The 14,208-nt window shown below is 44.1% G+C and overlaps 1 protein-coding gene across 2 annotated transcripts in view; it reads right to left on the reverse strand.

Moving 5' to 3' along the window:
* The window catches only part of CTPS2 (CTP synthase 2), a 159,796-nt gene that overhangs the window by 24,432 nt on the left and 121,156 nt on the right, over window positions 1-14,208 (reverse strand). For both annotated transcript variants that reach the window (XM_070943707.1, XM_070943708.1), the window contains exon 15: window positions 11,327-11,382. In XM_070943707.1, the coding sequence (XP_070799808.1) occupies window positions 11,327-11,382 (56 nt within the window). The remainder of the gene's footprint in view (window positions 1-11,326; window positions 11,383-14,208) is intronic.

Genomic DNA, 14,208 nt, shown 5'->3' on the forward strand with positions numbered 1-14,208 from the left:
GAGTGTTGGTTAATCCAAATGGCATGACTGTATATTCAAAATGGCCATACCTGGTGCCAAACGCTGTCTTTCACTCATCCCCTTCTCGTACCTGAACCAGATTGTAAGTGCCACGCAGGTCCAACTTGGTAAACACGATAGCCCCCCAAAGTCTCTCTAGGAGTTCAGGAATCAAGGGTAAAGGATACCTGTTACGCACTGTAATGGAGTTCAGCTTACAATAATCGCAGCAGAGACACAAGTCTCCAGTTTTCTTCTTGACAAAGAGGACCGGAGCAGACAAGGGCGATGATGAGGGCCGAATAAAACTCCGGGCCAGGTTTTTGTCCACAAATTCCGTTAACAGAGCCAATTCAGGGTCCGACATAGAATACAACCTCTCTGCAGGGAGCGGTGCGTCCGGGATTAAGTCAATGGGACAATCCTACGACCAGTGTGGGGGCAATTTGTCCGCCTCTTTCTCGCTAAAAACGTCCACAAAGTCTGAGAGGTCGACCGGCAAAGAAACCGCAGGTGGACCCTGCATCTGGCCTGTGCAGACTTGGTGAGTATGATCCACATATTGCAGGCTTGGGAACGACATGAAATTCTGGGACCAAAGAATGTGTGGATCATGAGTCTGAAACCACGCCAGCCCCAAAACCAAAGGAAAATGTAATCCAGACGTGACATGAAATTGGATGGCCTCCTCATGCTTACCGATGGTCAGACGCACAGGTTGAGTGGTGGCCTTAATTGGCCTGGACAGAAGCACCCATCAATGGTCTCCACAACCATGGGAGGATCCACTGGACACAGGACAACATCAAAGTGATTAGCAAACGCCTCGTCCATGAAATTGGTCATCGTGCCGGAGTCCACCAAAGCATGAGCCAGGATCCCTTGGGGGTTATTGGCAATGAAAACTTTGGTGTTCAAAATCAAATGACGAAGGGGTCCAGAATCCACCTCCGCAGGGCGTGAGCCGGTGTTGGTACGTGCCCGATCAAGGGTCTCCCCTAGATCGGGCTCCAGCCATTTCCCATCAGGGTAGACTATGACTGTGGTGCAGGGCTAGGAGTCAATGCCTCGCGTCGCTTCTTGGGGCAAGAGGCGGCAAAATGTCCAGGCTCCCCACAATATAAGCACAACCCCCCTGCCCATCGTCTGTCCTTCTCAGCTATGGACAGGCGGGATCTGGCTGCACCGATTTCCATGGGCTCCTCCCTTGGAGCCGAAGCCTCACGAACAACTGGGTTCACATGGAGTTCCTGGGCACGACGAGAGGGCTGCCACTGTAACCTTGCATCAATTCTGAGGCACAGACGAACCAGCTCATTAAGAATCAGAGGAATGTCCACTCTAGCCAACTCATCCTGTAACGCCTCCGACAAACCCTCCTGGAATACATCCAAAAGTGCTGCCTCGTTCCAGGCCGAGTCCTGGCTTAGCAAACGGAATTCGCTAATGTATTCCTGTAGGGGTAGCCGGCCTTGCTTCAAGGACTTCAACCGTCTGGTGGATATTTGTGCTTTGATAGGGTCCTCGTACATTTGCCACAAGTGCTCACAAAACCCCCCGAAAGTCATTAAGCAATGGACTGTTCTGGACCAACAGGGGCGTGGCCCAATGAGCTGCAGAGCTGGAGAGCAGGCTGATAATGAATTTGACTTTATCTCGGTCATTGCGAAAATTCTTAGCTCACAAACTCATAAGTAAACTGCATTGTCCAAGAAAAGCTGGGAATATGTCCAAATTACCAGCAAACGTATCTGGCACAGCTACCAGGCAGTTTCTCCGAGGAGGAGGAGAAGAAGCAGATGAAGCCATTTGGGCTTGAAGTTGAGCCATTTGGCCAGCTATCACAGCTGACTGCTGCCGAAGCTGTGCATTCTCTTCCCTCAGCTGCTCCATCTTAATCAAGGTCTGTGTGTGTGTGTTTTGTGGCAGGGAACAAACTGTTCTGCCCCAGCTACGGACCCAAAGAACGTAGCACACACAAAGTCTGTACAAACCTTAGTTTACTAAATTAAATCAGTCTTTTTCAAACAAATGCTGTTAATTAATTTTCTTAACAGCTTACAAGAATCCAAAGAATAAATAATCGTAATCTTACTAGGATTGGCAGAAAGCCCAGAAGCAATTTGCAGGACACTGATAAAAGAACTAAGATCCAGACGCGAAGGAGAGTGAGCTAAATTGTTCCCTGCAAATTGCCTCAGTCATCGTCTGTCCTTAAATAGGCTAAGGGAGTGGCCAATTAGCCTCAAGCCTTACTCTCGAGGAGACCTCCTCCTGAGGAGCCACTCCTGCCTTTTGGCAGCTCTGCACGCCCGTGCATCGAGAAGAGGTTCCTCCTCTTCTTCCTCTTCACCCATGGAAGCTTCAGGAGGTTCTGAAGGCCCTGGCTGAATCCCCGCTTCTGGCACCACATCTTCTCCAGCTTCCTCATTGTTCGACTCGAGGGCCAGCTGCACAGGCTGCTGGCACAGGACCACACCAGCCTCCTCGCTGTCGGAATCAGCTATTAGTTGCACAGGCCACTGACGGGCCACAACAAGGGCTCTGTGTGCCACCTCTGGCATGTGTGCCATAGGTTCGCCATCACGGCACTAGTATATGAAAATAAGAGCAAACTCCACTCCCTTCTAGTACTGATGATGTTACCTACATGATGATGTTCATTTGGTAATGAAACATCTGCAAGAAAACCATCAAGCTCAGAGAGCACCAAGGACCCCACAGTTCAACCCTGAGTTACAAATATTCTCTTCTATCAATAAAAACTTTTTGGTTAGAGGGACTCAGAGCCTGCCTTATATGAGATGGATTCCCAGTGGATTTCATTCTAAACTTTGATATGATTTCTGTAAATAAGGAATGTAGAATTATAATGGCTGAGTCTTTAAAATACAAAGCTAAGGGATAAACAAATAAAAAATAGATTTGAAAAAAGAAAAGGTGCAGGAAAAAAAAGAGTGAAAGTGTAAGAAAGAAAGAGGAAAAGAAGGAAAACCAAAAAAGAATGACTTCCAACTTTCTTTGGTGCAGATCAGTGGTGGGTTCCTCCCGGTTTTTCCCGGTACCGCCGAGCCAGTAGCGGTGACGATATGACGTCACCAAACCGGTTCTGCCCCCCTGCCCACCCTGCATTATTCTTACCTTTTATTTTGCCCCACCCCCAATCTATTGCTGCCTCCTGAGTCCCAGCTGATCGGCTAGAGGGGAAAAAAACTGTTTAAATTCTTGCCGTGGGGCTTCAAAGGGCCGCCCTACAGCTGATCAGTGTTAAAAGAAAACAAATGAGTAGACTGGTGCCTGCAAAAATAAATGGACAGACCGGTGCCTCCAAAAATAAATGAGTAGACCGGTACAGCTCTGCAAGCAGTTAAAAGCCTGGTAGACCAGTATCTCTGCTAAATCCTAAAGAATTGTCACATGACCATCAAGCCACACCCACAAAATAAGCCATGCCCACAGAACCAGTAGTAAAAAATTTTAGAACCCACCCCTGGTACAGATATAAGTAAAAAATATATCAAACTCTTACTTTTAAGATTAACATTTGTCTACCGTATTTTCTGGCGTATAAGACGACTTTTTAACACATGAAAATCTTCTCAAAAGTCGGGGGTCGTCTTATACGCCAGGTGTCATTCTCCTGTAACCAGGCAGACCAGCCCGAAAGGCTCTGACAAGCCTTAAATGGCTCTGGCGATCCAAGCTCTGACGATCTGCTAATCAGGCAACACAGCTGGGATCGCCAGAGCCATGGAGAAGGGAAAAACTTTTCCCCCTCCAGCTTGCTTACCTTAGCTCAGTGGTTGGGTTGAAACAACCCTTTCACAGGGGTTTTGCAGGTGGTTCAATACAGAAAAACGAGCGCAGCCCTCGCCATCCGGAATGAATGGTGCTGTTGTGGCGGTGGGGGAGGGGGCAGCAGAAGCGGGAAGAAGCGGCGTTTGCGATGGCTGGAAGCTGTGAGAGTGAAGCACTACTTTCATTTGTACGGCAACACCATTCCGCCTTGGTATATTTGTGTCAGCCAGTGGCGCAAGGAAGCCCTCCTCTCCTGCTGCCTGGGACTCAGAGTGGTAAATGGCGTCTGATCCGGAGAGCAACTGGATTTTGCTCTCTAATCCGGATGTCAGATCGGCCCCCTGCAAACTCTCGTCTCTCGAGGAGTGCTCCCTGAAGCGGGGCTGGAAACTTTGGTTGGGCTGCTTGAGAGAGGAGAGCTTGCAGGGGGGCGATCTGGTGTCTGCAATGGAGAGCAAAATCCGGCTTTTTCTCTCCGCTGTAAGAGCGCTGTAAGAGCGGCAGCCCTCATCTCCTAATGCTTGGGGCTCGGAGCGGTAAATGGTGACTGGTCCGGAGAGCAACTGGATTTTGCTCTCCATTGCGGACGCCAGATCAACCCCCTGCAAGATCTCATCTTTCGAGGAGAGCTCCCTGAAGCGGGGCTGGAAACTTTGGTTGGACTGCTTGAGAGGAGAGCTTGCAGGGGGGCGATCTGGTGTCTGCAATGGAGAGCAAAATCCGGCTTTTTCTCTCCGCTGTAAGAGCGGCATCCGGCTTTTTCTCTCCACTGTAAGAGCGCTGTAAGAGCGGCAGCCCTCATCTCCTAATGCTTGGGACTCGGAGCGGTAAATGGTGACTGGTCCAGGGAGCAACTGGATTTTGCTCTCCATTGCGGACGCCAGATCAGCCCCCTGCAAGATCTCGTCTCTCGAGGAGCCCGACCAATGTTTCCAGCCCCGCTTCAGGGAGCACTCCTCGAAAGATGAGATATTGCAGGGGGCTGATCTGGCGTCCGCAATGGAGAGCAAAATCCAGCTGCTCCCTGGACCAGTCACCATTTACCGCTCTGAGTCCCAAGCAGCAGGAAACGAAGGCTGCCTTGCGCTGCAAACATACCAAGGCAGAATCCTGATGCTGCACTTTCAGCAGACAGATGAGGGCTGCCTTGGCCATCGGCTGGCGCAAATATACCAAGGCGAATGCTCATGCCGCACGAGTTCAAGTAGTGCTTCGCTCCCATACTTCTTCCAGCCCTCAGTCTCTCAGGGAGATGCTTGACTTCCTCTCAGCCCCAAGACACTGGCTGGCCCATGAGATGAGAGAGAGAGAGAATGAGAGAGAAAGAGAGAGAATCAGAATGAGACAGAGAGAGAAAGAGACAAAGAATGAAAGAGAGAATGAGAGAGAGAGAATCAGAATGAGACACAGAGAGAAAGAGACAAAGAATGAAAGACAGAGAAAGACAGAATGAAAGAGAATGAGAGAAAGAGACAGAGAGAATCAGAGAGAGAGAGTGAGAGAGAGAGAATGAGAGACAGAGAAAGAGACAGAGAATGAAAGAGAATCAAAGAATCAGAGAGAGAATGAGAGAGAGAGAGAGAAAATGAAAGAATCAGAATGAGAGAATCAGAATGAGAGGGCGAGAGTGGGGAGAGAGAGAGAAAGAGGGGGAGAGAGAAAGAGAATGAGAGAGAAAGAGTGGGAGAGAGAGAAAGAGAAAGAGGGGGAGGGAGAAAGAGTGGGGGGAGAGAGAGAAAGGGGGACAGAGAAAGAGAGAATGAGAGAGTGGGAGAAAGAGAGAGAAAGAGGGGGGAGAAAGAGAATGAGAGAGAAAGAGTGGGAGAGAGAGAGAAAGAGAATGAGAAAGAGGGGGGAGAAAGAGAATGAGAGAGTGGGGAGAGGGGGGAGAGAGAAAGAGAATGAGAAAGAGTGGGAGAGAAAGAAAGAGAGGGAGAGAGAGAGAGAAAGCGAAAATGAGAGAGAAAAAGAGAATGAGAGAGAAAGAGTGGGAGATAGAGAGAGAGAGACAGAGAGGAGGGAGAGTGCCTGAAGGACCCCATCCTGTACTGGGAGTCCAGGTGCTTCAGCAAGAGGCGCACTGGATTCGTATTAGTGGTCCGTGAAATTTAAAATTATGAAGTTGGTGGTCCCTGAGGTCCAAAAGGTTGGGGACCCCTGACCTAAGACCATCGGAAAACACATATTTTTGATGGTTTTAGGAATAACTTTATCATTGGGGGTCACCACAACATGAGGAATTAAAGAGTCGCGGCATTAGGAAGGTTGAGAACCACTGCCTTAGTTGCTTGCCTTGCTTCGCTTGCCTGAATCATTCCATCAGCAACCAACTCCCTGCCTGCAATCAAGCAGGCAGGGAGTTGTGGACTTCAACTCCCAGAATTCCTCAGCCAGCAAAACAAAGCTGGCTGAGGAATTCTGGGAGTTGAAGTCTACAAGTCTTAAAGTTGCCAAGGTTGGAGACCCCTGTTCTATTGGGTAATTTTTTTTCCCCTTTGGGATCTTTAAAAAAAAATAAGTTAATTGGGGGTTTTTTTAGTTGTTCTTTTTTAGACCTAGCCATTTAAAGTTTAGGAAGTTTTAAATTTAGCTTTCATATAAAAATAAAAATAAAAATAAAATAAAATAAAATAAAATAATATTTGTGCAGCTTTCTGAGATTTAGTGTGTTTTTGTAGTGTTTCACTCTAACTACACAAACACACAAAATCTCAAAAAGCTGTATGTGGAATTTTGTGTGTGTAAAGTGTGAAAGTTGGGTTTTTGGGCTTTTTGTGGCTGTGTGAGGTTCCTGCTTGTTTCAGGGCCATTTTGGGTCTAGCACAGCTGCTTTTACATTGTGGATGAGCCAGTTGTGTTGTGTTGTGTTGTGTTGTGTTGTGTTGTGTTGTGTTGTGTTGTGTGTGTGTAAAGTGTGAAAGTTGTTTTTTTGGGCTTTTTGTGGCTGTGTGAGGTTCCTGCTTGTTTCAGGGGCCATTTTGGGTCTAGCACAGCTGCTTTTACATTGTGGATGAGGCAGTTGTGTTGTGATGTGTTGTGTTGTGTGTGTGTAAAGTGTGAAAGTTGTTTTTTTGGGCTTTTTGTGGCTGTGTGAGGTTCCTGCTTGTTGCAGGGGCCATTTTGGGTCTAGCACAGCTGCTTTTACATTGTGGGTGAGCCAGTTGATGTTTTTTTAATTTTTATTTGGTGTGCGTTGGAAGAGGGGTAGTCTTATACGGTGAGTATAGCCCAAAGCCTATATTTTAACAGGAAAATTTGGGGGTCGTCTTATACGCCCAGTCGTCTTATATGCCGGAAAATATGGTACATTATTTCCATAATCCCATATCTAATCATCAAAGCCCCAGATCAACTTTTAATTTCAGTTTCTCACAAAAAGTCCAGGAATGGCTCATATCGCTTTAATCACTATTTGTTAAGGAAACCACAACTGATTTATTTAATTGCACCAAACTCTAAATAAAAAGGGAATGGAAAATCCTAAATTCTAATCTAGATCCATGCTTCTCAACTTTGGCAACTTTTAAGGTGCACTGACTTCAATTCCCAGAATTCCCCAGGCAGCATGAAGTTTGCCCATCTTAAACTTGCCAAGACTGAGAAATGCTGATCTACAGATAGGAATTTTCCCATTCCTCTTTTACTGGTTCTTAGTTAGGGTTTGTGACTCTGACAGCCAAACTGGGGCACCTCCCCCCCCCCATGGCTCGTTTTTGCCCTCGATGGCCTCCTGCAAAATTCCCACTCTCAGCCTATCCCAGAGTAATCATAATGCAAAACTCAAGCCAGAACCCCACCCCAGAGCAATCATAATGCAAAATCCTCACTCCCACCCCATCCCAGAGCAACCACAATTCCCTCACTAACCTATTCTCCAGCTCTGTTCTCCAGCGTGCAGGGCAACAAAAGAAGACTATGGGACTACCAGTTAAAAAAAAAGTGCAATCAGATCTTCCAACTTCTTGGGAAAATCTTGCGAAGTTAGAAGGTCTAATTGAACTTTTTTTTTACTGGTAGTCCCACGGTCTTCTTTTGTTGCCCTGCATGCCAGAGAATGGAGGAAAGCAGGTTAGTGAGGGAATTATAGTTGCTCTGGGATGGGGGTGAGGATTTTGCAGGAGGCTGTCCAGGCAAAAAACAGGATGTGGGGAGCCTAGTCCCATTTTTGCTAGCAGAGGCAATGTGGTCTGGTCCTTTGCTATTTCCAGGCTAGTCCTGTGGGCCAGATCTAAGCACCCAGCAGGCCAGATCCAGCCCGCGGGCCTTGAGCTTGACACCCATCCTAGGGCATAGACAGTGGGAATTATTTGTTTAGTAGACTGATAGTATGGGGGGGGGATTGTCTTTTTATCTGGTTTTTGTTTTAGCATGCAATGCCTTATAGCAAGGGTGTCAAACTCAAGTCCCGGGGGGCTGGATCCGGCCCGCGTGGTACTTAGATCTGGCCCATGGGGCCACCCTGGAAACAGCAAAGGACCAGCCTGTGTTGCCTCTGCCAGCAAAAACAGAGCTCAGGAGGGCTGCGGCCGGCCATCCTAAGCTCCAGTTTTGCTGGCAGAGGGTTGTAGGAGGTCATCACAGCCAAAAATGGAGCTCAGGAGTGCTGCAGGCTGCCCTTCCAAGCTGTGTTTTCACATGCAGAGGCTTGCAGGAAGCTGTCACAGCCGAAAACAGAGCTTGGGAGTCCATTTTCGCTAACAGAGTGCTTGGGTCACCACGGGCGCCCCCATGGGTGATGTCAAGCTGGCCATGCCCACTCTGGCCATGCCCACCCCCGCCCCTGAAGTCAAACACAATCCTGATGCGGCACTCAATGAAATCGAGTTTGACACTCCTGCCCTATAGTATCATCTTGAGGGAAGAAGTTTAAACAGTTTTTGTCCAGGATGTGAGGGATCTGTAGATATTTTCACAACCCTCTTTCTGGCTCATGCAGTGTACAGGTCCTCAATGGAAGGCAGGCTGGTTGCCATTATTTTTTTCTGCAGTCCTAACTATCCATTGCATTCTGTGTCTGTCTTGTTTGGTTGATGTGCCAAACCAGACAGTTATAGAGGTACAAATGACAGATTCAATAATTCCTTTATAGAACTGTATCAGTAGTTCCTTGGGCAGTCTGAGTTTTCTGAGTTGATGCAGGAAGAACATTCTTTGTTGTGCTATTTTGATGATGTTTTTGATATTAGGTGTCTTGAGATATTATAGAACCTAGAAACATGAAGGTTTCTACTGTTGATACTGTTGTCTAGTATTATAAGAGGTGATAGAATAGAAGAGCTTCTCATAAAATCTATTATCTCTACAGTTTTGAGTGTACAGTTTCAGTTCAAGATTGTTCTGGTCGCACCACAGGGCCAGTTGTTCAACTTCCTGTTTGTATGCAGATTCATCGTCTTGAATGAGATCAATCATCTGCAAACTTTACTACTTTAACAGAAGGATTCTTTGAGATGCAGTCATTGGTATAGAGCAGGGGTGTCAAACTCATGTTGTCACAGCGGCATCATGTGATATATCGGGACTTTTTTCCCCTTTGCTAAACCGGGCATGGGTGTGGCCAGCATATGGCGTATCTGGCCTGCAAGCCGGGAGTTTGACAACCCTAGTATAGAGAATAGAGTAATGGGGAGAGCTCACAGATCTGTGAGGCACCTGTGGTAATTGTACAGGTATCTGATATGATTTCGCCTGCTGCTTCCTATTAGCTAGCTTATGATCCACTTACAAGTGTAGTCAGACACAGTTAGCTGACTCAGTTTAGTGAGAAGAAGCTGAAGTCTACAAAAAGGACCCTTGCATAGGTCCTTGTAGATTCAAGATGTTGTAATATGTAGTGCAGTGCCATATTAACAGCATCATCTGCTACTCTGTTTGCTCGGTAGGCAAATTGCAAAATTAAAATAATCATTGGGCTTCTCTCCATGATTTCTACTCAGCATGGGAAATGATCAGACCAAAGCACCCATTAAGCAATATGTAGGAGATACAGAACATTAAGTAGGCAGAACCCCAACTTTTATTGCCAGTGAATCCAACAGGTTTTCTGCCTCTCCTTGACATAATTAACCTACCTCAAAGTATCTAGCAACTGGAGGACCTTTATACTGGCACTCAGCTATTCTTAAAGGCTGATACAGGAAAATTCATTACCGAAGAAAGGTAATGCCCCTGTGACTGTGGGCATACAGAAACAACAGAGCATATTGTTCTCCAGTGCCTGTATTGCAGACATTTGTGCTAACCCCCTTTCACCATTTCATCATCACTGTATAAATATCCAGGGCCCACAGGACAATTTTATATTTCTTTGCTTGTGACAATATATAATGTTGCCAATCCTGGGCAGGACTTTATCATTTTAATAGGTCTAATTAATAAAAGCTCTTGGTAACAAATAACAGAGTGATCCAGTCTTTATATCTTACTAATAGTTTAAAAACAATGAAATGTACAGTAGTGCTTAATATCTATCAGACCGTTGCCTTAAAATAGCCTTAATGCATATTTAAACTGTTAGTTAATAATGTTTTATATTGCTATAGATTTAACCATATATTTTTTATTTCTTGTATTTGTTTAATGTCCCCCATGTTTTAGACAGTTTGTATATGTGTTAGTTTTTTAAAATGTATTATTCTGTTTTTTAATATGTAATTTTTGTTTTAATGTTTTTAGCTTTTTAAAAAAAATATTATTTGTATCCCACCCTTCTTATGATCATAATAAAGATTTGATTAGTATCTGCAATTTTCTTCTAAGACTTATTATTTTTAGTAGCTCTTATTAAGGGAAGCTTTTGGTAACAAACAACAGAGTGGTTTGGCCATTATAGCCTAATCATAGTTTAAAAATAATGGAATGAGGCATAGATGCACATTCCCTTCTCTCTCATATGCTATGCAGATGGATTTTTCTTATTCACTCAAATTTGCATCATTCTCTAACTAATAATAATCAATTGATTGTTATGTTACTTTATGAACCAATGCTCAGTTGTATTCATATTTTTATGTCATTTTTCAATTGTTTAATCTCCCCATAGATTATCAGAAAACAAGGAAAAGTTCTCACACAGCATTTTGTCTAATGCTACGGTATGAACTGGAACTGTCTACTAAATTGCTGACAAATCCCCAATCGCCTCTTGAAATCTTCGTGATCTAAAAGGTGACTGGACCATACCATCCTAAATGGTTCTTCCCATTTGTAGACTTCTAGGATACCCAAAATCCTCAGTTTCACAAAGGCAAAGGGCCAGTAGCAATGCATTCCATATTCAGTTCATGTCTATCTGCTTCCAAGTAAAAACCAGCTTCATTCATCACAGCAACAACCCATTACAAGCTTATGGCTGCCATTAAGGGCATAAGCTCATGACCCAGTCTAGACTCTTCTCCCAGCATATAAGGATCCCATTGCCAGCCTCAAGATGATACCTAATGCTATGAAGTGATACATGTAATTATCTTAATATGGATACTTTTTTAAAAATTTAACCCCCCCAAAAAATAGGTTAGATGTCACTTACCTCATAGCGATGTCTGTGTCGTTCTTCCACAAAAGCTTCATTGCCATAAAGATTCCCTAAAAAAAATCACAAGCTTTTAAAAATATTCTGCTACTAACATTGTTTGTTTGCATTCTAATAATTTCTAATCAATTCTACAAAAGCTTAAGTACACAAACATTGTTCAGTAATCCAATTCGGAAGATTCATATCCTTGGATTTGAGTTCTTTGGGTCCATTCCCCTCTCACCCTCCAGAGGAAAGGAAAAGATAAGAAGATATCCCAATTACGAGTCACAAAATGAAGGGAGAAACATATACAGTATGTGAAAAAGGAATTCCTCAAGAGCAGGGGTGTCAAACTCAATGTCATTGAGGGCTGCATCAGGGCTGTAGTTGACCTCAGGGGGCCGGGCGGAGGCCAACTAGGTGGGTGTGGCCAGCTTGACACCACTCACTGGGCATGGCTGAATGAGTGGGTGTAGCCAAATGGGTGGGCATAGTCAGCTTGACACCACTCCCCAAACCATTGGCATGTTTCCTCTTTGCACTGGGTACACTGGGCTGAAGCCACACTGGCCCAATGTTTCCTCTTCGCTTTGGGTAGACTAGGCCGAAGCCATGCTGGCCTGGTGTTTCCTCTTCGCATTGGGTAGATTGGGCTGAAGCTACGCTGGCCCGATGTTTCTTCTTTGCATTGGATAGACCGGGCTGAAGCGATGCGGGCTGGCCCCTTACATTTTCCAGGATGGCCCGGTGGGCTGGATCCGACCACATCGCAGGCCAGATTCGGCCCATGGGTCTTGTGTTTGACACCCCTGCTCAAGAGAGCAGTGCTGAGGAAGACAGAATATCAATTCCAGCTCCACTAGGTGGATAAAGAGAGACACTTTTCAGGAAATATTTTGAGGTAGTAAAATACACATTCTTTATAAAGCTAAATATAAAAAAATATATTTTTATATCTATAAAAATAGAATATATTCTATTATACAATAGTATACAATGTAATAGTGCACTGTACTAGTTAGTTCTTCCTGACTTAGTGCTAGTCCAGAAGGCAAATCAGATACTTTTATGGCAATATTGATCCCTATTCTATATCTCTGATGAAATCACCGTATGTAAGTGGGTAAATTTGTTTAATAAATAAAATAAATCTCCTATATAATTAGTATACCCCTATGGCAGCTGCTCATATATAGGGAGCTGCAAATGTGATATGGATGGGAAATTCGATGGGGAGGAGGGAAAACATTCTATAAAAACTATCAGTCACAGCAGAAAGTAGGACTCAGGCTCAATAACCATTTCTTTCCACTTAAAGTGATTCCATGCTTGCTATTTACCCTCTTTCTAGTACATGGCAGACTCATCCATTAACTGTTGAAAAATAGCTCATATCAATTCTAATTTTTGCACTTGGTATTTATTTCCCCAACATAGTAGCTACTATAGCAGACATAAGTTATACAGAACAGTCCTTCCTCTCTAATTTTTTCTCAAGCTGACTTGAGCATTTCTGCAAGCTCTGCTCTGGAAAGCAACCATGATTTATTTTTTTGTTTATTTATAGAGCTGCCCAACTCTGCAGTGACTATAGGTAGCATACGAAGATTAAAAACACCACCATCACAGAATACAAATCATGATGCCTTGGTTCAAAAAACAAACACCGCACCACCACCACAAAGTTACATTACCAGCAAAGCTCACCTAACCTCCTGGCCTTGTGTAAGTTATATTGGTGCCCCAAGCTGAAAGCATGTAAGTTATTGGTGCCATGACATAAACGGTCCATTATGAGGAGATGCCCTTGGAAAGCTTCATGTCATGGCAAACAGTATGTGGGTATAAGCAGTCTGGGCCCCATCTAACAACCCCATTACAAGGTACAAGAATTAGGAAAGTTTTCTAAATCCGTCCTTTGAAAGCCATAACAAGCCAATGAGACTAATCTTAAATTAGGTGAACTGATGAATCATCAGATAAAGATTGTTTATTTTATTTAGCATGTTGTGCAAATGTAACCCTTATAGTTTCTAAACCACATTTATAGCTTAGTGACCCAGTTAATTATGGTTTCTTCAATGATCATTAAGAAGAATGTTAATAGGTTTGGCATTTGCCAAGTTCATAACTTGAATGATTCATGTTATATTTATTGAACTATAATGTTGGTAGATTTCTTTGTGAAATCAGCTTTCATGCAAATAAATGTAGTATTATTCAAGAACAGGAAATATTTGAACAAATATGTAATATAGCAACAATCATAAGGGACAAACTATGCTTGATTCCTAAAGAACCTAGAAAATGAAGTTTAAAGGAAAAATATAAAGAGGTCAGTTGGAAAATAAATTAGACTGTAATATATTTTGGACCACTGGTCTATGCTAGTAAATCTAATTTTTATAACCCAGACATTTTTTCTAATTCCTGTTTGGTTCAAACTGTGCAAAGTGCTCATTTTAAGGAGACAATAAAAACAGGCATACAGTTCCAAAGAGATTACAGACTAGCAAATAAATTTTATTCAATTCAAGTTCATGCTAAATGCAAAAGTTGAATAATTGGGGGATATGGAATATGTTCTTCACAATGATTTTATTCATTTTTATGATTATACAGTTACTACCTGAATACCTGTGCTCCGTGATCGGGCTTGATAAATTGACACTTAGTTTGAAAATTAATTAGTTACGATCGGCCTCTCCTCTCCCCTTCTCTCCCTCAGGCTAGCCTCACAGAATCCTCTCCTCTCCCCTTCTCTCCCTCAAGCTGGCCCCATAGATCCTCTCCTATCCCCTTCTCTCCCTCAAGCTGGTCCCATAGATCCTCTCCTATTCCCTTCTCTCCCAGGCTGGCCCCATAGATCCTCTCCTCTCCCCTTCTCTCCCTCA

Source organism: Pituophis catenifer, unplaced genomic scaffold (assembly GCF_029215685.1).
Source record: "Pituophis catenifer annectens isolate HBS135680 unplaced genomic scaffold, rPitCat1.0.hap2 SCAF_4, whole genome shotgun sequence".
Lineage (NCBI taxonomy): Eukaryota > Metazoa > Chordata > Lepidosauria > Squamata > Colubridae > Pituophis > Pituophis catenifer.